General features: G+C 35.4%; 1 protein-coding gene and 1 long non-coding RNA gene across 2 annotated transcripts in view; one reads left to right on the forward strand and one right to left on the reverse strand.

Annotated features, from left to right (window-relative positions):
- The window catches only part of LOC129005412 (long-chain fatty acid transport protein 4-like), a 41091-nt gene extending 33983 nt beyond the window's left edge, over window positions 1-7108 (reverse strand). Inside the window, exon 1 of the mRNA XM_054434299.1 lies at window positions 6910-7108. Within this exon, the coding sequence (XP_054290274.1) occupies window positions 6910-7103 (194 nt within the window). The 5' untranslated portion in view covers window positions 7104-7108. The remainder of the gene's footprint in view (window positions 1-6909) is intronic.
- A 1697-nt stretch (window positions 7109-8805) lies between these two features.
- LOC129005395 (uncharacterized) lies at window positions 8806-12431 on the forward strand. The gene is made up of 3 exons (XR_008491820.1): window positions 8806-8894; window positions 11018-11192; window positions 12364-12431. It is a non-coding gene; the product is annotated as an uncharacterized LOC129005395 (long non-coding RNA).
- Window positions 12432-24017: the final 11586 nt, after the last annotated feature.

The raw sequence follows: 24017 nt of genomic DNA on the forward strand, positions 1-24017 counted from the left end.
TGATAATTAGGTAAATTCGTTAATACAAAGGCATAAATGTGGTTTGGATTCCACTATAAACTGTAGGCTGTGCTGTAGGTCTCTTAGTTAACATTAGCTGGATGGGCTATTAATTAACCGCTGTGTCTAAGGAATATGTCAATATGTCGGCCTCAAAAGCCTACAAGATCGCGCCATTCAACCTAACCTAACCTCCATTCATACTTGGCTTAAAATACCTTCTTTGTATGGTCGCCATTTCAATGAAAAAGTATTAAAAGTACAACCAGAGCGTGAACAAAGATCACGCACAGATATGGCCTTGGCCTAGACTTTGACCTTGACATAGGCCCTCTGTGCCAATTATATCGTTCATATCCTCATTCCGCTTGTCGCGGTCCAATTCCTTTTGCCAAACAAACACAAACCCACTGTTTAGTCAGAAAAGTAATTAATTCAGTTTATACTACTCGACGCATTAACCACAAATACCGAATCTAAAGGTTTATCAATACATCATTTTCTCCACAAAGTGTGCCAAGTGGATAAGGTAAAATAAGCTGTGTAGTGTATTCCCATACCTAGTTACCTGCACCTTTTATCACCACAATTTGTATGTTTGTACTGCAAAAATTCTTCGAGTTTCGTGTTTCGCTTAATGTTAGCTTAACACACTCCTACTTTGTCGAAACAGCCGACAGTACTCGCATATTGCGAAAATAGAAAGTGAGCTTGTTAGGAAACCTATACTGTAAATTAAGAGGGGCAAACCAAAGACTGATTTTGATTGTTACAATTCCATGGTTCTCGGCTAACTAAAAACTGTGTGAAAAAATCCTAGTTTGACTAACTGCGACATCGTATACAACCAGTCAGTCTCAACCACAGAGCAAAGCTTCATCTCAAGGCGGCGCAGTTCAAATGTTTGTCGAGCCAATGAATGAATTGCGCCACACCAAGCACTGAGCCAAGGTCGGGTAAACAAGTGCAGTTTGTTGTCACAAAACTAATACAACCATCAGGGGAAAGGCTTACATCCAACAACCAAGGTGCCAGCGGGTAGAAATACATTTAATATAGGCTTCCACAGGGTGATTGGAAGTTGGCGACAACATTTTGTGAGTTGGTTTCGGAGTTTCAATTCACAACTATTTTCTGTTGCTTAAAAGCTGATTAGACTTTTTTACAGTAAACACGTTTACTCTCGGTTCGGGATAGTGACGTCATCATTTGTTTATGTTGATTATACCGGTTCTGTTCTAATACCCGTGGATGTTCGAAACTAGACCCATCCAACTAGACCCATCGAAACTAGAAACTATCGTTGCTATCAGGAGACAAAACAATAGTGACTCATACTGTATCTAGGGTCAGGGAGCTGGCGTGCAGTTTCATGTTCAGGCGCATTGATGAAAGAAAACACGCAACGCCCGACACTTTCGCAGACCGGCAGACGCGGTTGAATTGGTGTATGTCTGCAAATTAGATTACGGACCGGTACAAATATTTAGAGGTTATGTTAAATAGTTTTAGATTTATCTAACAAAAAGTATTTTTCTAGGATGAGCGTTACGTATTACTACTTTTTACTTTCTCATCCTATACCATAGTAGATTATGGAGAAAGTATTGTTTTTGTCAAAATTTTCGAGTTTGAGTTTTGAGTGGATATATCCGTTTAGGGTACCCCTGAACCCAAAAAAGTGGTTTACAGCCATTTTTGGGGTTTTTTAAAGTTTTTTTCGATTTTTTATGGTTATTTCCCAATAAAACCCCACGAAAAAACCAAAAAGCAGTTTTTTCCGAAAAAAACCCGGTTCTGATTGAAATTTCTCTGTTGTGGTCTCCACAATTCTAAACAAAATAGTGAAACCAATTCCCCCTTTCCTGTAAAAAAATGCGGTTCAAAAGTTAATGCAAATGTTGTGATTTTACCTATTAAATATCTAGTTACTCTCATCGCTTACCCATGATAAAGGTTGTTGACAAGCTAATGGGAGAAAGTATGTGTCAGATTGCGGATACTGTTTATTTTAATGGGTTATCTAAAAATACCGTAACGAATTCGACTCAAACACCTTTAAATTTACTCAGATATCCCCGAGTACTGGTAAACATATCGGCTCATTTGAGAATAAAGATAACAGTCCATTCGGAACCGGAACAGGATCAAGGTGTTATAAATTATCTCATTCCAAAGTCTCTCTCGCTCTACACCTCCGCCAGACGGTTTTCCTAAATACTATAACCTTAGAATTAATAAACAATAGGTGTTTACTAAATTATTATTAGCTACAATCATGGATTAAAACCACAAACGCGTCCTAAACCTCTGTCCGGACGAACCTGAACTTCCAGTGCGGGCCCGGATCGGATGGATAGTTTACGGAACATTGGCTTTAAACACAAGTGTTAATGTGGTCAGAAAGTTTGCGAATTCTTCTATTGGTAAACAGATTACATATGAACAAGCCTCAGGGAACGATATAAACATCTCACCCTCAGGTTGTGCACTTTCTATCTTGTAGCATTCCTCTGAACAAGAGGAATTACTGTACAGACGAAATAGCTATTTTGAAGCTCCGTGACTGTAAACCCAGTAACAGACCAGAGTAATTAATGCTGTTTCTGCTGGATTTGTTTAGAAATAAATGGCAACAGCAATCTGAAACATACTTTTTCCCATTGGATTGTCAACGACTCTTATCATGGGTTTCCAATCTGTAATGATTTTTTTTTATGGAAAAATCGCAAAAGTTGCAATATTTTGAACCGTAATACAGCAGTTAGGGTTGTAAGATTTTGTTCAGAGTTTAAGGACGTACAGGTACCGGTGGAGCCGTTTTTTTAAATTTCCCATTAGTTTATGGGTTTTTATGGAAAAAATCACATGTTGCAGTAACTTTTGAGCCGTTATTTTTACAGCAATGGGATTTGTACCATTTTGTTAAGAGTTAAAAAGTCTATAACATAGTCAATTGTAATGAACATCGTTCCAGCCATTTTGTTGAAAATCCGAATTTTTGGTTATTTTTGATAGGCTACCAAGTTTAATCAAGATCGGACCACAGGCGTGGTCTGTACACATCCACACATACAGACACGCACTTAAACATCACTTTGAAAACCACTTAAGTTCAGGGGGACCCAAAACGGATGTTTCCAGCAAAAACTCAAACTCGAAATTTTTTACGAAAACAATATTTTCTCCATATACTATGGTAGGCCTATAGAGGGAGAAAGTTAAAACTAAAGACGGTGACACACTATCGATCTTTTCCCCGAACAAGACCCCGAACCGAGCAGGGAGAAGGGAGGTCGAAGGGAGCATGTTCGATAGTGTGTCACGGGTCCGTACCCCGATCCAGACGGCTAACCAGACATCAGGCCGAGCAGGGAGACGAGCGCTCTGGAGGCGTTTTTTTTGGCGAAAGATCAAAGAAATGATCGGTCCGATGTACGGAGTGATGTACGATAGTGTATCACGGTATATTTTTGCCCCGTACATCGTCGCGAGCGCCGCACCGAGCGGCCGCCTGCGCTAGCGTTGATAGTTCAAATTTAATATGGCAATTAAACTCTTTAATTGCTAAAATAAATAAATGTTGGGTAATATTTTGCCGTTATATATTATGGACATTTATGTTGTAATTTTGTTGTGTGTTTGGTCAAGGTTGAAAATGTATTTTACAAGTTGAAACCGTTAAATCAATGATACGAATGATGTTTAACTTGAATTGAGTAATTGATGTTATACTTTAATTCTTTCAAAATTAATATAAACATAACAATTGTTAAAGGCAATCAAAACTATCATTCTGTAACATGTTATTTCATGTTTTATTACTGTTTTATTATTACCTCCTACGCGCTCTCACTCACACACGCTCTCCATCTCTCTCTAAACTCCCTTTTACCGCGCTCGGTAGAACTTGTCTGATCTTGGTCTTGTTCGGGGAAATGTTCGGATTGAAAATTTGCAGATTTTTACCTCCCTTCTCCCTGCTCGGTTCGGGGTCTTGTTCGGGGAAAAGAACGTTAGTGTGTCACCGCCTTCAATATTCTAGCGAGAAGAGGTAAAATAAAACGAAATAATATTTTAATTATTTCAGAATGTTCACTTTTGGACCTTCAGAAGTTCAACTTCAAAAATGTTCTTCGGGTCGACTCCATACACACATTTCTGGGGCGAATTTTCAACGTCGTAAAATAATTTAAAATCCATTATCAAAAGTTAATTGTCTATTGTGGCGTTATCTCAAAACGTGCGCTGATTTCAAATCACCATAAACAATGCTGTCCTAATTACTCGAGTATTAAATTTACACAATTACACTTACAACGTTGTAATTACTGAGTGATTGTTGATGATATTACAGCGCTGACAGTTTGTACTACGTACGATGTCGCCATTTATGTAGATGAGATTCCTATTGTTTACAAATATCCGACCTCGCTCGCTGTTTCGACAGTCCGCCGATAATTGAATATAGAAAAACCAAATCTTAAGTGCCACTATATACACATGCAATAACTGCCAGCTTTCCCAATTAATAAGCAGTCTTTCGTAGTACCATGACAAACATCAACTGCCTCACCAATGATAATATTATTTATTCTCGAACTCCATTTAGACTAGATACACGCTATGGATACACAGGTGCTTGCTCCTGCCATTTTTATGTTACCTATTTTACTTATTGTTCTCATATTCGTTTGAACAGATTGTAAAATAAATTCTGATAAAAAAAAATTGTATAACAGCAAAAACAACTTATATTTTAGTACACAAGATCCGATAATGATTAATGAAATTAAAAACGTCTTCTTTACTGACCTTAGATTGTGTAAGAAATGTCTTTGAAGTTAAATATTGACTGTTTTATCAGTATTTATCAGTGTTGTTCCAGACAATGATTTGAAACAATAAAGTCAAGTTAAGAATTTTAATTTAATTTCAGTGTCTACCTATGAAAAGTAAAATCAAATAAATAAATTTAAGTAAATATACTCCGTTCACAAAATATAAGCGGTTGTAGGGAAATAAATCTATCCCCTCCACTTGAATCTACCTCTTTGAAATAAGCTCAACAGCTGAGGTTTGCCAAAAGACCAATCAGCTGTGCTATATTTATTAAGGAAAAAATTAGTGGCTGAACTTCCCCTCAAACCGCCTAAATTTTGTTAACGGAGTATAATAGGAGTCGACTGTTTTTAAACTTGGGTGAATTAAGTTAACCATAAACAATAATGATTGAGCGATAATTAAAATAAATTCTAACTACGAGTTGTCTGTAAATAAAGGTCTCCATCAGCTGTTGCCAGGGTTGTCACCCGTCCCGATTCTGCCGGGACAGTCCCGATTTTGGTTCCTTATGCCCGTATTTAAGCCTATATTAATCCGGGAGGGAGGGGGGCAATGTCCCGATTTTTTCCTGACCTAAGGTGGCAACCCTGGCTGTCGCAGCCAAGCGAAATCACCGCTTTTCCAGCTATGAGACAACTACAGTTCTCGAGTCTTGTCACAGTTTTCAAAGACATGAAAGAAATGTTGTGTTCCCGCCAAGTGTGAATATAGGAAGGGGATCTTCCCTGTTGGTTACTGTTGTCAGTTGAAAGATGTGAATGCAGTGTTTCGTGGTAGAAAATGTGCAAGTGGGTTTGAGTTTGCAGAAGCCTGTAGGCTACTTGATTCCACATAGGGTCCGGCAGTAATTCATCATTTTCCATCAAAACAGTGAATATATTTAAGAAAGATTTCCTATTCAGATTCGTTTTACAGAATCCCAAGGCTTGTCGTAGCCCTTGATAGTCTTGAAGAGACGCCCCAATCTCTCTCGTCTAGTCACAACGCGATTAGCATGGTTACTGCCTCAAAAGAGATTGATAGATGATAGCAGCTACCGACACTATGGAAAACCTCAACGTTTAAGACAACATCAAAAATCCATTTTTGCACATCCCGTCCACTTTAACTTACTCCGTTTTCATCCTTTAGACGATGGACTCACAGCGTTTAGCGACAGAGACTGCAGAAATGTAATCACAGATCGTGAGTTTATTTGGCTTAGAGGGTCAATTTTCTTTCATCGTTTTCAAATACTATGACGAGACTTTACTACTACTGTATCACATAATTCACATGGCCAAACCAGAGGTGATAAGAGCAGGTGGCCAACTTTGAATCAGTAATGCCTGATTAGTGAGCACAAAACACTAACTCTGAGCTAGGCCTACAGGAAAATACCTTATGCCAGTAGCAAATTACATTTGAGAAGAAGTAAGTAGGTACAAATTACCTGTTTTTTTGGTGTATGGTACCTTTTATATCCGACTCAATCGGATTAAACCATTAAAAGTAGGCTACCAATTCAATCAATAACCAAACTCAAACTAACAAAAACATATTTTATATATTGGCTGTACCATAACAATCAATAATCGTGTAGTTGGATAAAGTTTTGACGATTAACTCAATGTAGCCTACCCATTTTACCATATTTCGTCTTTAACTTAATTTACTTTTTGAAAAGTCAGCCTAGGCCTATTAATGGAAAGCATTATACATCTGTTTAGCTAGAAACCAGTCATGATATCCCTAACGGTAATCAGTATGAACTTAATGACAGGCTAGGCTAACTATATTATGATTCCAAGAATGTTTCTCTTTAAATAGACGTATAATGTCAATGTGTGGTATCTGGTATCTATTTGGAACTGAGTCCCAACGCCGGCACTCCCCCACAACCACACCCATAAACTGAAAACTGGGGTTAGGGGCTTTATAATAATAGTGGACGTAGTTACCCAGAACATGAATAAACAATGCAGCTTTAAACTTGTGTTTCGAATTACAGAGACTAGAACTAAAACAATTTGTAGCTTTCCAGACTAATCTTTGGCAATCCAAACATAACCTACATAAACGTACCTGAGGTCTCTGGGGAGAGTCTTCACAATCATATACAAAAATCGGTAACGTCTTTCTGTGAAGAAAAACCAAAAAAGGAAGAACATAACAAACTGCTTCCATCTTTCGAAAAACAACGAAACACAAATTAGAAACACACTGAAAATGAAACCAAACGTGGAAAAGGTTGAGGTCATTCCCTTTTCCCCAGCCATTTTCGTCGTCTCGTCGTCTGCGAAGTGCGAAACCGAACCGAACCGACGCCGAGCCGACACTGCCTTGACAAAATGACAAATGGAAATGGAATGGATGTTATGACAACTAAGAACAGATGGTGACGAATCGAACGAACTGCTCAGTCTCAGTGCTCAACGCGCGAGCGTTTCAAGGCAGGAATTGGACTAGCCTACTGCGCATGCGCAAACCATAAAATTGAGCTGATCTCAAATGAACGACTCTCATACAATTGAAGCAAAAGAGTTGTTTACTGTTCTGTCGTTCTGTCATTTGTCTGCCCCTGCCGTGCCCCATACCATACCGAGTTTTCAAAGTCTTAAGTGTTTAAGTTGTGTGTTTTTTTTTAAATAATTTGAGGTTTTATCGAAGTATCGTATGTTTTTAACCCTTTGAGTGCCAACGTCCGGGGAACCGGACGTTTTTAAAACAAGCCAAAAGTGCCGACGTCCGGCCGACCGGACGTTTTTAGAATGAGCCAAAAGTGCCAACGTCCGGCTGACCGTACGTTTTATTTATTAAACATCATCACATTACATCAATTCTCTTGACAGGTGATTTGTCACAAAGTCTAATACTAATACTATAGCCTACTACATTTTAAAATAAAATAGCTTACAAAAGAAATAAAGCATATAATAAGCTACAAACCTATGGGAGAAGCAATATCTTTCAAATATACTCATTTTCCAGATATTCCTCTAACGAGTAAAATGCCCTCTCCAAAAGGAAATTTTTTAAAGATAGTTTAAATTTAGAGAATGAGGCAATGTTTTTAATCCCAGCGGGTAATTTATTGTAAGTTTTTGGTCCCATATACTGAGGGGATAAATGAAAGATTTTAAGCCTATGTTGAACTGGTTTTATAATATTTTTGAATCTTGTGTTATGTGGATGAGATTGTTGACAGTCCATGAATGTGTCGAAATCACTTTTAACCATTAATGCCAATTTGTAAATATAAGAGCTAATAAAAGTTAAAATTTTAAAATTAATAAATAAATCTTTACAATGTGTTCTACGGGAGACTCTGGCCATTAATCTTACAGCTCTTTTTTGGAGAATAAATATTTTTTTGGCCTGGCTTGATGAGCCCCATACAGTAATTCCATAATTCATAATCGATGAAAAATATGCGTGATATACTACTATTTGTGTTTCTAGATTAGTAGTATCCCGAATTATTGTGAGAACAAATGTTGCTGAGCATAGTCTTTTTGATAGGTTTTTAATGTGTTTTTGCCAATTTAGTTGTGAATCGATTTCTATTCCCAAATAATTTATTGACTGTTGTGAATGAATTGTAGTTAAGTTTGTATTTACAATTATTTCTTGGTTAATATTGGATGCAGAAAACTGAATTAGTTGAGTTTTTGCCACATTATTATTAGGCCTATATATAATATAATAATACAGTTATTGCCACGTTTTGTAATGATCGAACAGTTGTCATAACAACCGAATGGATACTCGGATTCTTTTAACCCATATATTAACATTGAGTCGAAAGTTACTAGATGCGATACATCGATTTTCGTTGGTCGAAATATCGAAAATTCGATTTTTACGAAATTTTAACCTAAAAATCGCCAGATCGCGCTCGGCATTTTTAGCGCGACCTTCGGGAAAAATCATCGGCATTTTTTGAGCGTTACTTTTATTTCTCGCCTGGCACTCTAAGGGTTAAGTCGGATTTGAGTCAAGGCCCCACTTGAGTGTATAAAAGATTGTTTATTGTTATGCGTTCTACCGTGCCAGCCCCGTGCACCCTTGTAAGTTAGTTTTTATAGTCTTTAAAAGTGTTTGTTGTGTTTTGTTCCAAGTGTTGTCCAAATAAAACAATAAGCATTAGCTGTTATTATGCTATTGTATTGCATTTACTTAGTTTAGTAGCTCTTAAGTAAAATTTTATTGCTGTATCATCACACAGTTAGGACATGGTTAGGACTACCTACCGACATTTCCCATAAACATTGCAAAAGGATGAATCTTATAATTATATAAGAACTGTCTAGGCTGTGTGGTAAAAGGCACTTACAAAATAAGTTACCAAGCGGTGTAACTTTCATATTAGAAACCCTTGGGTGAGTTGTATAAAGGCCTAATCTTTAGGTTGACACATTTAACCCTATAGGCCTAGCCTGTAAACCATTAACTGTTTGGAAAAAAGTCTATGCCTTAGGCTACATATGGTCCTTTAGCCAATTAAATGTTTAGGCTAACTAACATTAAAATAACTTAGGCCTTGGCTAGGCTTTGCATTACGTTGGCGTAGGGCAAGGCTTGGTTCCGCTATCAATAGACAGGCCTACACTATAGTACCCTACTAGGTTACTATATTATACTTATTGGGTATCTCATTCTTTGGCGTTTCCTGTTAAAGGGAACATTCATTATTATCGATAATTTCTTTTCGATATAAGCTTATAAATATTTTTGTTTTACTTCACGATCCATAACTTATTCCTTCTGTTATCTTCAAACACATTTAAATGATCTCTACTAATTTAGAAGTAGGCCGAACCTTGTTTAGCAAACATTTAATAGCCTCTTTTATTGGATCAAACTAAGCTAAACTAACCTAGGTATAACATAACTAACCAAACTTGCTGTATGATCTACGTTACCGTTTCAAAATTTTGTTTAATAACAGAAAAGGCATGGGGAATGGCTGTCAAACGGAATTTTGAAACGTTTGGCCTAAGTTACAGCAAGTTTAGTTGGTTTTGGTTGGTTTAGAACATAATCAATTCAATAAGTTCTTATAGTTTAATTAACCTTATTTGTTTAGTTGTTTGTTGATAGGCTACTAAACAATATTTATTTAATCCTTATCGAAGTTGTCAAACTGATATGTTTTAATTGGTATTAGGCTATCAATATAACGGACAGAAAAATTAAATTTCGATATTCGAAAAGAAATTATCTATAATAATGAATGGTGGAATTTATATTTTATATTTAAGTATTCCCTTTAACAGGAAAGTACCCATTCTTTACATTATACTTAGCCTTTATAAAGGCTACTCATACACACATATAGGCTCTAACTTAATAACTTAGAATGCTGTAACCTTTTGAAAGAGGCATTTCCTCGCGCTGTTGTAATAGTCAGAATATTAAAACATTGTTTGTTTAATTTAAATGGCGGTTTGTTTGAAATTATTTAGAGTAGGTAACATGGCCATGAGAAACGTGCTATTTGAAACTCCAACGAAAGAAAAATATACGTTAAGTTAAAAACTATTAAATTGTAGTTATTTGTAGCGCCCAAAAACTGTTGTGCCGTTACCTACTTTTAAGAACAAACAGTCTGCCATCTACTTAGTGATGTAAATTTTTTTATATACAATTTTTTCTTTAGTTGGGGTAATTTTGATGAAACAATACATTTAGGCTACAGTCTTCATTTTATGCTAGAATGTTCTACTATAAACAATGTAGGCTATTAAGTAAAGTCCTTTAGAGAACCTGCAATCATTATTGGGTGAAATAGCAGTTCGTTGTACAAATCGTAGGCTACTTGATATTATTCCCTGCGATATAAATTCCGATTTTTGTTTTGAGTATTAAAGGTATCGTGATATGAATATTTAAAGCCATAGAGTCTTTTCAAATAGACTTTCACACTGTGCTGTGGTGGTTAAACAAGGTTAGTTCAGTTTGGTTTAGTTTATGTTAATAAAAACCAGGTAACACCTAAATACAGTAAATCCAAATTGTTCCAATAGCATCCTCATTGGGTTGGGTTAGTGTTGTACAGTTTTGTATCAAAACTGATTGTCAAAAGCGCCAAATTATACCTAGTCGTGTCTTTCATGAGTAGGCCTAACTTAGCTTATAGAAAAAAGCTAAAAATTTTGTTAATGATACCTTGTTTGTTTATAAACTATAGGCCTACCACTTTCAAAAGAAGCAGCGCAGAACCATGGCTGTCTCGCGCACGTAGGGGTGAAGGATGATGGTGGGGAAGGGCCTGGAGCAGTGGTGGCCCGGATAAGTCGTTGGGGTGAGGTGTCTTTCCCCATCACTCTGACTCTCCTGCTGTCCTGCATGCACGACTCAAACAGGTGCGTGGTTTTTTTCTATGTGGTAGGCCTATAAGCTAACATAACCTAAACGCTGCAATGGTCTGTAAAAGATTGGCGGGTGGTCCTCTTTTTAAAAAGACCCATAGGCTAACAGATTAATACTGTTAATACTGTTCTATGAAATGGCGACCATACAATGTAGGTATTTTAAGCCAAGTATGGATGGAGATGAGTGTAGGATGAGTGGCGCAATCTTGTAGTCTTGTTAGTGACTAAGGCCGACATGTTCCTTAGACACAGCTGTTAATAGCCCATACAGCTAATGACAACTAAGGGACCTACAGTTTATTGTGGAATCCGAACCACATTTTTTCCTCGTGATTAACGAATTGGTCTAATCATTAGGATAGTACTGCGGATTGTCGTAGTACTCACTAGCGCGGACGTTAACCCACACTGTTGCAGTGCAATGTAATTTTCAGAATCAGTCTTCTTCGCTTTGTATTTAGGCTAAGTAAAATTGATTTTCCTTGCTGCATATTAGGGAACATTATTATAGCTCGGCCGCTTAGAAAACGACCTGCGCGCTAATGCTAAACCAATGCTGGAGGAGGTCGTTTTCTAAGCGGCCGAACTATACCATGTTTAATAGCCATGATAAGGTACAGTAGACTCCCTCTTATTCGGACACCTTTTAACCGGACATCGGTTAAACCAGACAACACTCAGTGGAAATTATATCTCTTTAACCAGGCAATTTTATCAGCACATCGGTTTAACCGGACTAGGTCGGCAGGAAGTGGGAGGTAAGCGTTACTGAAACGACTGTTCTTGTGTTAAGGATATGAGTGTTAAGGAGATATAAGGATATAACAGTGATTACTAGTCTAAATACAATGCTCTACTACATTTTAGTCAAATACTGTATATACAGTATGCATTTAAACGGTCACTTTTAATGAGTTTTTGGGACGTCAGTTTAACCAGAAAACCCATTATCCGAACTGGCCTCGGTCCTGAGAGTCTGGATAAGAGAGGGAGTCTATTGTACTGTATATTTTACTACGTTATAGTGACACGAATAAAAAAATAACAGCCAAAACTTCATGCAATAACCCCATAGTACCACAACAATATGTTTACTACGATGTAGGCTTCACATTGAATGTGTTTTATTAAATTAAAGCTAAAACAGAGTTTTTTGTTACAGAGTCATTGATTGAGGTGCTGGTGAACTGATCGAAGACTTAAAAATGTGTTGCTATAGTGTGAGGTGTGATAGTACGGACTGTTGTGATAAATTACCACTGTTTATGATTTACTTTATATGTTTTAAAATAAATGTTCTACATAAACTATTAAAATTGAATGATCATTTACAATGCCATTATTTCCAGCTGTAATATTTGTTTATACTTCTTTTAATTATTTTTTACTTTGTTTCTAAACATAAGTTCTGATGTAGTCAATATTTGCATAATCCCAATGTGTAATCACTTGGGAATGGGCACACGGAAGGGACTAAGGCTAAAGGTGTAGTGACGTCATATCTCTAGTGGGTAATGTCTTCTCTTGAGGCGACACGATTACCGTTACGAAACGATGTGATTCGTGGTAGCGTTTCGGATTGGTGTGCAGGTGGTCCCGGGTTCGAATCCCGCTGGTAGCGCTGACTTTTTGTCAACAAATTGTTCATATCAGCAAGTTTGGTTGGTTAGGTTAGGTTATGACAGTTTAATTTTATAATACTACATTTTAAAATTAATTTTATAATTAATTGAAAATTATAAGTAATTATTAATTAGATTTTATCTTATATAGTTTTTATATTATCAGCAAGTCTGGTTGGTTAAGTTATGTTATGACAGTTTAATTTTAAAAATTAAAAATTTATTTTATAATTTTAAAACAATATTTTATAATTAAAAAGTTAATTTTATAACTAAAAAAAAATTAATTTAAATTATTTCAACTTAGCAGTTCTAGCGGCGAACGCTGACACTACAAGATATGTTAGCCTTAGTCCCTCCCGTGTGCCCCGCCGTAATCACTTGCACTTTCAAAAATATAAAATAGTAAACACAACAGCTTTTTATATACCATTGTTATTATTTATTGGTGTTTTTGTATTGCAATCGTTAAATTGCATGTGTAGTTGCAGATGCATTGGTCTGTTTAAATGTAAAAAGGAACTAAAATAAAATCTGAAAATTCCAGACTAACAAAGATTATTCAAACAAAGGAGTTGAAGTATGTAAAAAATTCCTAAAACTCTTATTTTAAGTTTAATTTGATACAAATATCAAGGGTTGACCTTATTTCCTATATTTTCTCTGGATGGTATTTCAATTTATTTTATAATTGCAATGATTCTGCTTCACTCAAATTCCAGGGCATGGACTGCAATCAACATCAGCCAACATCAAATTCGATAAAATCTAAAAATTTGTTAACTCACTTGTATATACTGTTGTAAGAAAGACCATAGATAAAATATACTCCCTTGTGTTGCTTAGTCTATGGAAAGACTTAGTAAACCAAAAGTATGGCTTTTAATCATTAAAAATTACAATCATGTTTTAGTTAAGAACAAATACAATATTTACAAACAAATCAAATAATAAATATTATCAGGGGATAATGTTCACATCACCACATATAGCCTACCGTATAACATTTAAATACAACATGAAAAATAATAGGATTTCCTGGAATTTTCCAAAATGTTTAAGATCATTCTAAACATGCCAGGCAATTTCCTTGATTATAGCCTACTCAGATAACTCAACAAAAATATTCTAAGAAAATTTGTATATAGAAATCTGGAGAACATTCTCGGAATATTCTGGAAAAGTACTCTGGAATATTCATGGTATATTCTGAACATAAGTTTAAATTATTAATTTTGTCAAGTACCACAAAATAACTTGAAAAATACAAAAAAAAACAATGTTTTTAGGGCAAAAAATGGGAAAACCCAATTTTTAGTCCATTCCCATAGTCAGTATTAAAGTACCGAATACTTCAAATCGTCATGGAGGTAGCTAACAGCAGCAGAACTGAACTGAACTAGTAAGTTATGACTCATGAGTCGACTCGTTGAAGACCAAATACAACTGAGCTGTTCTTTCTGGCGCATGCGCAGTAGGCTAGTCCAATTCCTGCCCTGAAACGCTCGCGCTCAACGCTTGCTTTTTTTTAGATCTCGCATTTCACCCTCTATAGCAGTGTAGCCAACATTGAGGCTCCTAAATAACCTCTGCTTTACCACGCTTAGTTCATTGAATATGTATAACCATAGTCAATGGTATAACTAACTGTTGTATGCTATTTAATTTTAGTTTTTACATTCATGCGTCCTCGGTCTTCGTGAATTTCATAAACTATAATACTTCAAATTCAGTAGGGGACAAAATATACGTTTTGATTTTGTTCGATGGGATTATGCTTACCGTTTATTTCTTGTTATTTCACTACTTTAAAACTATTGTATTCAAATAAAACAATTTATTTATGAACAATGACTTGCGTCAATAGTCAAGACAGGCGTAGAAAAAAAGACTATAAATTATTACATATCCTAGAAGGACATTTTAAAACTGTGACGTGCCCACGACAAGCTGTAGAGCTATTATTACCTCTGTGAAGTGTTTTGACATAAATTTTCTTATTGATAAACAGTATTTTTGGTGTTGTTTAAAACATTCTACTTTTTCACCACCATTTAGCAGATTGCAATGCAACATTAGCGTTCCGTGTCAGTCGGTAATACAGTTCGCATTTCGTCTTTAAGTTGCGAATCTCCTCACTTGGGGCAGCAGCAGCACTCCTACTGCCCTCTGTTTTCACCCAGGGCTACAGTTTCACCACTGTCACGTCGGCAATGCAGTTTATTTATTATATTTGACGATAACCATAGACTAATCTCAACCCAAGATGTTGTATACATCTTGATCTCAACCTATCAAACGGTTTCTGTTGTGTTTGTTATATGTTACGGTATAAGCCATCATGAGTTGTACTGATTTGATTTGTTTGGTTGTAAAAATGGAGCCCGTTTAAAATAAATAAATAGAGTAGACTGAGTAGATAATACCTTAGACCATTAAAATCATTGTCTGATATGAAAGTTACTGTGCTATCCATTAGGTTTGAAATTTCTTAAAAGTAAATTATTTTAGCCTTAAATATCAGTGAATCGTATTAAGTATTTAGTATTCTATGATATTATTTTGATAGTCACTTATCGGTATAATGATCAAATTAAGATTTAAAATAATTGACATTTCTACCAGAACTCCTTTTTCGGGGGAAAACGAAAATATGTACCAGTTTGAGTTCGCAATTCATATTCCTCAATCATTAGTCAACTCACCAAAAGATCAACTTTATGTGAACTACAAACTAGGAAAATAACCTTGGGTTTTACGGCCAATTAATTAATCAATAAAAATACTACTGATTAATTCACTAATACGTAACCTATTATAAACGTATCCTCCATTAACTAGGTAAACGATAAGTATAAGTTAGTTTATATAAGTAAATTTTGTCTGTCTAAAATAACAGTTTTAACTCTATACATTAGGTGATAATAAATTGGTTTGAGTATATTTTTACTATTCCTATTATATTTTAATTTCCCTACAACTTATGTAACACATTGGAAACTTAGACGGGTGTAAGTATTTTAGAGGGATGCAGCTTGGGGGGGGGGCGGTTGATAAAGGGGGGTGGCGATCGATGATGACGTCACCAACCACTTCTCACTTGTTGATCCCTAACCCTCAATCTCGCAAGCTGGGTTGCTGGGTTTTTGAATTTTGTGGCAGGAATTAAGTCAAGTTTACAGGTTAACATTTCTGAGCATTGCAATAGTAATTCTTTTGAGGCAGCATATCTTCTGGTACAATATAAAAGAATCAGTAAGGCCAGTTCAGAACAACGCAAGTAACCTACACACCATAGGAATAGAGACACAATAGGAAATGGCACAATTTGATGCATTCCTTACTTATATGTGATGTATTGTGTTTTTAAATACAGTAGTTACAATACCCCGTGAAATTATATTTTTTTAAAGCAAAGATGTTTTATGAAGCTACAGATGGATGTTGATTCTAAAAACTTTGTAACGATACAAATCAACAACCAATATAAATTTGATTGGTAAAATAATAAATATCGTTTGTGCAAAATTATCGCGTTTATTGGAATTTGTTTTTAATAACGGAAATAATATCATTCTATGTTCAAATTAGTCTACCTTTAGTAATTAATCTCGAAACACTCGAGTTTTGGTCACTTTAGTTCGTGTTCATAATTTAAAAAATTGATAACTCTAACCATATTGGATTTTTTTAACGACTTTCGACAAACTTAACTCTCACATAAGTGATTTTTTCAAATCCTCAAAGAACACTTAATATAATACTTAAACTTAATATAGTACTTACTTAGTAGTATTAGTACTTAATATAGTACATAAACTGCCCAAATAAGGAATTATCTAAAAACCTGTACAATTCTTTCCGAAGAAAAGAAGAACAAACGAAACGGAATCACCGATTAGTGGAAATCGCCATAAATCTAGTAGGTGGGGTAGTTTGATCGGTTTAGGCATTTGCGATAACATTGTAATGATTCAACATCACGCATGTATCGGCGATAGTGTACGAAAAGCAAAGAAGGCGAAACCACGCCGGGAAAATTCCCCGCGAGATTTCCCCCGTCGACAGAAACCTATATGTACCGTGTTCAGCAGCGCTTGCAAATTTAAGTTTAGTTCGTGTTTTTAAACAGTTGTACCTTACGAGTGTATAGTTCGGCCGCTTAGAAAGCGACCTCCTCCAGCATTGGTTTAGCATTAGCGCGCAGGTCGTTTTCTAAGCGGCCGAACTATAGTTTGTACTAGTTGTTTGTTGTAATAATTGTTTGAAAATTCCAATTGTTGAAACCCTAGGTTTTGGGGTTGACATTGATATTGACGTATACTGTACGAATACACTGTGCTCCTCCAATACTTTTCCTCAACGGAGCTGAAAAAAATGGTTTCAATTCAACCGAATTCATAACACCTAATAACATAAATAATTGATGTAACCAATGTATAACTTTAGGTACATATTATAGGTACAACATATAATTTATTGGGTATAGCTAATCTACCTACCGTAAGTTGGTTTACTTAATTAGGAAGTTAGTAATTAATTATTCTTCTTAAAAAGAGTGAATGTTTGTATAAATATTAAGTTATATCAGTGTGATGAGTTAGAGACCATCTTTACGGATAACTTTGGTTTTCAAAAATAAAATTATAGGTTCTTTTCCATTAATTCACTACCACTACTTTCTTTAATGCAATTCCGATATTTTTAACAGTTAGCATACTATAGTCTATGAATATAGGCCTATCAATTATAAAATAGAATTATTCTAAACCAACCTAACCAACCAAACTTGCTGATTACGAAAAAATTCCAGTAGTGAATAAACGGAATTGCAATAAATAATGTAGTGGTAGTGAAGTAACGGAATAGGGCAACATTTTACTTACTTTGTTTTTGTATTTTTTTTCGACTTTAAACAAAACTGAAATTTATCTAAGAGGTTGTGTCAAATATTCGTACTTATAACGACGGTAGAAGTTTGAGTTAAAATCGAAGACATTTGTGAACAAATCAAAAATCCTTACAAATCTAACTATTGTCATAAAATAAATAAACACAAATAACATATGATAATATGACTGGCGTAAAAAGATATCTAAACAAAGTTGGAAAAAAAATTAAGTAACTTTTCTGAGATAATAGCGTAGAATTGAACTAAATTCATGTGCAAACTAATTTAAGGAAAGAAATGGTTCCTGTTTGTTTTTAATTTTCATAAACATTCTTTAAACTATCATTAAAGATAATTTATTGAATACAACTATTGTCGTGTCTTACCATATTCTTCCCAGGCGTTGAGTATATTCGTATCATCCATCGACTGTAATAACTATCTGATAGTGATAGTACAAATGCAGAGGGAATGATAAGAGAGCAAGGAATTTCGGCGTAGGAGGTAAATTTAGTTTTCGTGTTGTGGTAGCAAGCAGCGGGCGGCAAGCCGGAGTTGGGTGCCGGCTGTCGTTCTCGTTCAGGACTCAAGAGGATCGCCTACAACAACAATAACTTGTGAGTAAAATTTTACGTAACCTAGCTTTTTTCTGTTTGTTTACTTTAAACAAATGTACAACTCGTAAGTCATAATTTTTAAAATTTACTGTTTACTTTCTGGAATGGTGTATAACTTTAAAATGTAACCTTTGTTACCCAAAATTGCCCAAAAATACAGAACTGAGTTAGGAATTGTTTTGGAATCTGTTACGCAACTAGGCCTAGACTCTGTAGTCTGTAATATGTGTTTGTTGCTAAAACACATCTTATAGGCTAGTCTTGTTATTAACTTTTTGATAACTGAGATAACAGCATTATAAGTGACAACAGCTGATTTCTGTATCTATAACATATTGATCCCATTGATCCATCGTGCCATAGATAAGTTTCTCATCTTTTATTGTACAAAAATGCATGAATTTGTTAATTTAAAACCATTAGTATCGATAGTGGTTATCCTAATTGCCGGAGTACTGTATTAATTAATTATGTAAACATATTTTTTTAATCAAATGTGGATAATTAATTCTGTATACAATTCATGCATATGGAAAAATAATGTATACGCCCCTCTCTCCGTATCAGTCAACCTTTACATTCAAAAAACTTGATAACCAATTGGCGTAGAATAAAAATTTAACACATTTTCTCTTTAAAGTTATCTGACAAATGGGTAGTTTGAATAAAGAATTGTTTCCGTATGGAAGCCGTTAAACCCCCTCCCCCTTCCCCTCATTCAAAGAGAGCTGTGGGGTTTTGAATTGCATAAATATAATATTATGTTAGTAGTATGCATATTATGTTAGTTTACACGTTTAAGTTTAATGTGGTTTGGTTCTATTTAAACAAAATTATAGATCTTTAACAAGGTATGTTTGAAAGAACTGTGCATCTGGGTATCTTTAAAAGAAACATATGACGATTAATTAATTTACAACCATGGAATAAGTAATACACGAAACATGAACTCCCATATTAGTAATTTAAATCTATTCCCTGGTCTTACTGCGATGAGTCAAAGTGGTAGTGCATCAATTGCGCCAAGGAGTTCCTTAATTTCGCCAAGCCCTCAAAGGGTCCCAAAAAATGTTCCTTTGTTGTGCCAAACCCAAGTCAGGTTGGCCGGTTGGGGTGAGTTGCCGGCAGAAGGAATGTCATTGTTTACGTGTCATCCTAACCTAACTTAACATATCCTAACTGAACCAACCTAACCTAAGCTACTCAATTATACAGTCAAAGAAGGTCGTCACTTGGCGCAGTTAATGAACGTATCGGGTGGCTGTGGCTCCCTGGAGTAGTTGGCGCAATTTAGGAATACCTTATAACCCGACTCAGGTCATTTGGCGCAATTAATGCCCGCCCGTCAAAGTTACTTCCCATATCGAACGCGATTCATCCGGAGATTCTATTTGATATGAGGATAACAAGATGAAGATAAAAATGAATGGATGATCATTCTTAGTCGAAAGTGTAAATGTTATGAGTTTTATGTTGCAATCTGTTGCAATTAACGAAATTCGCAAAACACCATTTCCCACACTTGTTTGGAACTCTTAACCTATTTTTTCTCTTTATGCTAATTGATTCTTAAATCTACCACATGGTATATATATATATACATTGTTTTAAAATCTAGTCAACCTAATGTTTTTGGCTTTAGCGTTTGAATACCAGCGAGTGTCTAAAAGGGCAAGTAGTCAATGTATTGGCTTTTTCACAAGTCCACTAATGTGTTTGTGTTTGTGGCAGACACAAACGTTGTACCCAGTCGAATGTTTTGTGGAAGAATTCTTACCATGTTAAACCTGATTTTGGATCCAGCCCATAATGCAACCCTGCGGTATACAAAATGTTGCGTAGGCAATTGATTTACAATTTTAAGTGGTTCCAAATGTCAAATAACAATGTTTTAATTAAAACACTGATATTAGGCTAGGTGAGTTATACTGTATCGATTGAAAATTGTTATTAGACTACATATTTTAAATTTTAATACCTTTCTGCTAGCATCTTCCTTTCATATTTCCCTTCAGTTTAATGGCCTTTATGAGATCTGTCGCAAAATTGTTAAGCCCGTGTTATTAAGTACCGTGTTACAATTGTTGTCGAAATAGTATATTACGTTACTAGTCCTGAAAATAAGTGTTTACCGGACGAGTGTGGTCGTTCCCGTGCGAGACGAAGTCGAGTACGGGATTACCATACGAGTCCGGTACACACATTTTGGACGAGTGACGTACGATAGTTTACGCCATACTACTAAATCTGTACAAATCCTTATATATTTCCACCAACTAAAGGACTAAAAATCAATTGTCATTGAGAGGTTATGTTTTTGTTTATAACCACTCATTGCCACATAAATACTAAATACAGTACAATCAGCTGATTGGTGTCCGGTAAAACTCATTGCAGCACAGTAGTACGCAATGAAACCCCATTTGAATAAGCTGGCGGCAAACAGCTGTTTTCTGGACTAAATACTTGCGTGGGAAGTTCGTCAAAATAATGTAGTGTGGCGTAAACATTATTGCACAATGGATTCATTTTTGTTGACAGCGTTGTTACTGAAGCACTTTTGTTATTGTTATTGTACCGAATGACGTTTGAATTGTTGTGCCCAAATTATCAAGGACTGCTGGGTAAAATTTCGATTCGAACCGATTATCAGTTTCGAACCGGCAACCTACTGATAAACATTCCATTGCCAATTTTCAACGATTTCTAGCAGGTCGATGATAGTAACAAGGCAAGGTTTTTGACAGTTCCCATAGGAAAAAAGCTAAAAATACCATTAGCGTGTGTATGCCTATATGTACTCAAAAGATAATGTAACTTTAGATAGTGTAGTCAAACTAATTTTATGTCTAATATTCAGGACTTAAAATAGTGACATAATACAAACACATCCATATCATAACCAAACGTTTCACAGAAATCTAAAATGACGCGTTTTTTGAAAAATCTCTTTAATACCTAAAAGCAAGGTACGAACAAAGACACCGATTCCTGCACCAACTTCCACTTCCTCATGATGACGCGACAATTACAATATTACAATGCGTGACGAAGTGTCGTTTTGAAGACAATTTTGCCGTAAATTCTCGTATCTGTACGATAAACACGTTTACGACAAGGGTGATGAAATTGACTCGGCGTCGTGTTGGGGGGAGGGGGGGGAGGCGCCGTGACGCTAGACAGACTGTCATGTAGCTTAGTGAGCGAAGCATGGGCGTTGGTCATATTACTAGGCTACATGCTACATGGAAATAAAATAATTGGAAAATCGTTACGGGATATCCAGTATGAGATAAAACTGGTCGGGGAATCTAGTTGATACTGGTAATTGTTGTATATTTGAGAATTACAAGATGCTGTTGTATATTTGAGAATTACAAGATGCTTAGATCTTTTAAAACTACTCGTTTGTTGAAAACATTTTCTAGGATTTGAATTGCTGTAACAACACCTGCACGATATGTTTTAGCATTGAATTAGGCTAATTAAAAAACCCTGTATCAATTTCAATTTTCTTTGTCAATTTATATGTTGTCTTAAATATTTATCGTCGTGGTTAGGTTCGTTCGGTTAAAAGGTGTTCAAATATTTCCTATTGATTGTTGTAATAATTTTACTATCATAAATACCCCCGCTGCAGCAAACCTGCCGACTAAGCGAATTTCCATTTGCCTGGATTTGTTTTCAATTAATCTGTTAAATTAACATTTATGTTTAACGAGTACCCAGGTTAGCTGCTACAGGGAAACTAATAAAGTGTGTGTTTTTTTTTTTTTATTAAAATATCAATAGCATGGAATAATTAAATCCGCCAAGTTTGATCAAAATATATCTATAAACAAGCCAACTACAACATTTTACAATATTAAATATTACAATATTAAATGATGTTGATTTTTGGGCCAAAATGTCATTTGCTTATGTTTATGATGCATACCGTGTCTGTTTAAGTATTCGTGTACGAATATCAGTATTTTTTTGGCCGCAAATTATTATTGAGCTCGCATTCACTTCTAAAAGTTGATGGTTCGATTTTGAGTTAGGCCTATTGATTCTAGGATTGAACACTAATGAACTGAGTAACCTTTTAAGCATAAAATTATTTATTAATATACTTACTGGCCAGGTTTCGACATGGCATTTTCAAAACAAACAAAAATTAAAATTAAAATATGTAAATAAATAATAATAACATATGATATTTCAATTTCTATTATGTTACATAATTTTGTCTTCATCGATTAATTTCCATACTATATGATGTTTGTATTTCTTTCCATTAATATTTTCTCAATTTGCCATAGTTTATATTGGATTGTGAAGTATACCAGTAATTTTAACAAACAACCAGTTAACAATTCTAGGGCTTGAGCCGAGAACAATGCCGTATAGTGTACCAGATTTTTTATTCGTATGATGACTAAATTATATAAAGTACAATACGGTTAAACCGTTGAATTTACTAATTTGTTCCTATAATTCTAGTCTATAAGTTTTACTTTTGTCACGATTCGTTCAAATAACCTCTCAACATTTTGCTCGCGCAAAGATGGCAGTCGTGATGTATTTTTAACATTGTTAACTTTGCATAAAACCGATAACATTGAACATATTGTACGTTTACACCGCGACCCAGTCTGGGCAGTGAACGGAACCGTTGGGCTACTTAAAAAACTGCTCATTATAAAGTTAAGAGGATTGTGTAATGGCACTCGGCTTGTCACTGTTACCTGTTATAGTACAGTTTTGTGGTTAGGTTAGGTTAGGTTAGGTTAGGTTGGGTTAGGTTGGGTTAGGTTAGGTTAGGTTAGGTTATTGTTATTGTTATTATTATTGTTGGGATTGTGTAATGGCACTCGGCTTGTCACTGTTACCTGTTATAGTACAGTTTTGTGGTTAGGTTAGGTTAGGTTAGGTTGGGTTAGGTTATGTCAGGTTGAGTTAGGTTAGGTTAGGTTAGGTTAGGTTAGGTTAGTCACTGTTCCATGTTGCAATGTGTTGATCATCCTGGTATACTTCATGGTAGGTGTGAAGTATACCAGTAATTTTAACAAACAACCAGTAACAATTCTAGGGCTTGAGCCGAGAACAATGCCGTATAGTGTACCAGATTATTTATTCGTATGACTAAATTATATAAAGTACAATACGGTTAAATCGTTGAATTTACTAATTTGTTCCTATAATTCTAGTCTATAAGTTTTACTTTTGTCACGATTCGTTCAAATAACCTCTCAACATTTTGTTCGCGCAAATATGGCAGTCGTGATGTATTTTTAACATTGTTAACTTTGCATAAAACCGATAACATTGAACATATTGTAGTAAGGTTTACACCGCGACCCAGTCTGGGCGGTGAACGGAACCGTTGGGCTACTTAAAAACCTGCTCATTATAAAGTTAAGAGGATTGTGTAATGGCACTCGGCTTGTCACTGTTGCCTGTTATAGTACAGTTTTGTGGTTAGGTTAGGTTAGGTTAGGTTGGGTTAGGTTGGGTTAGGTTATTGTTATTGTTATTATTATTGTTAGGATTGTGTAATGGCACTCGGCTTGTCACTGTTACCTGTTATAGTACAGTTTTGTGGTTAGGTTAGGTTGGGTTAGGTTGGGTTAGGTTAGGTTAGGTTGGGTTAGGTTAGGTTAGGTTAGGTTAGGTTATTGTTATTGTTATTATTATTGTTAGG

The sequence above is a fragment of the Macrosteles quadrilineatus genome, unplaced genomic scaffold (genome assembly GCF_028750875.1).
Source record: "Macrosteles quadrilineatus isolate MER2022 unplaced genomic scaffold, UCM_ALF_1.0 Scaffold_21__1_contigs__length_2333173, whole genome shotgun sequence".
In the NCBI taxonomy this organism is placed as follows: Eukaryota; Metazoa; Arthropoda; class Insecta; order Hemiptera; family Cicadellidae; genus Macrosteles; species Macrosteles quadrilineatus.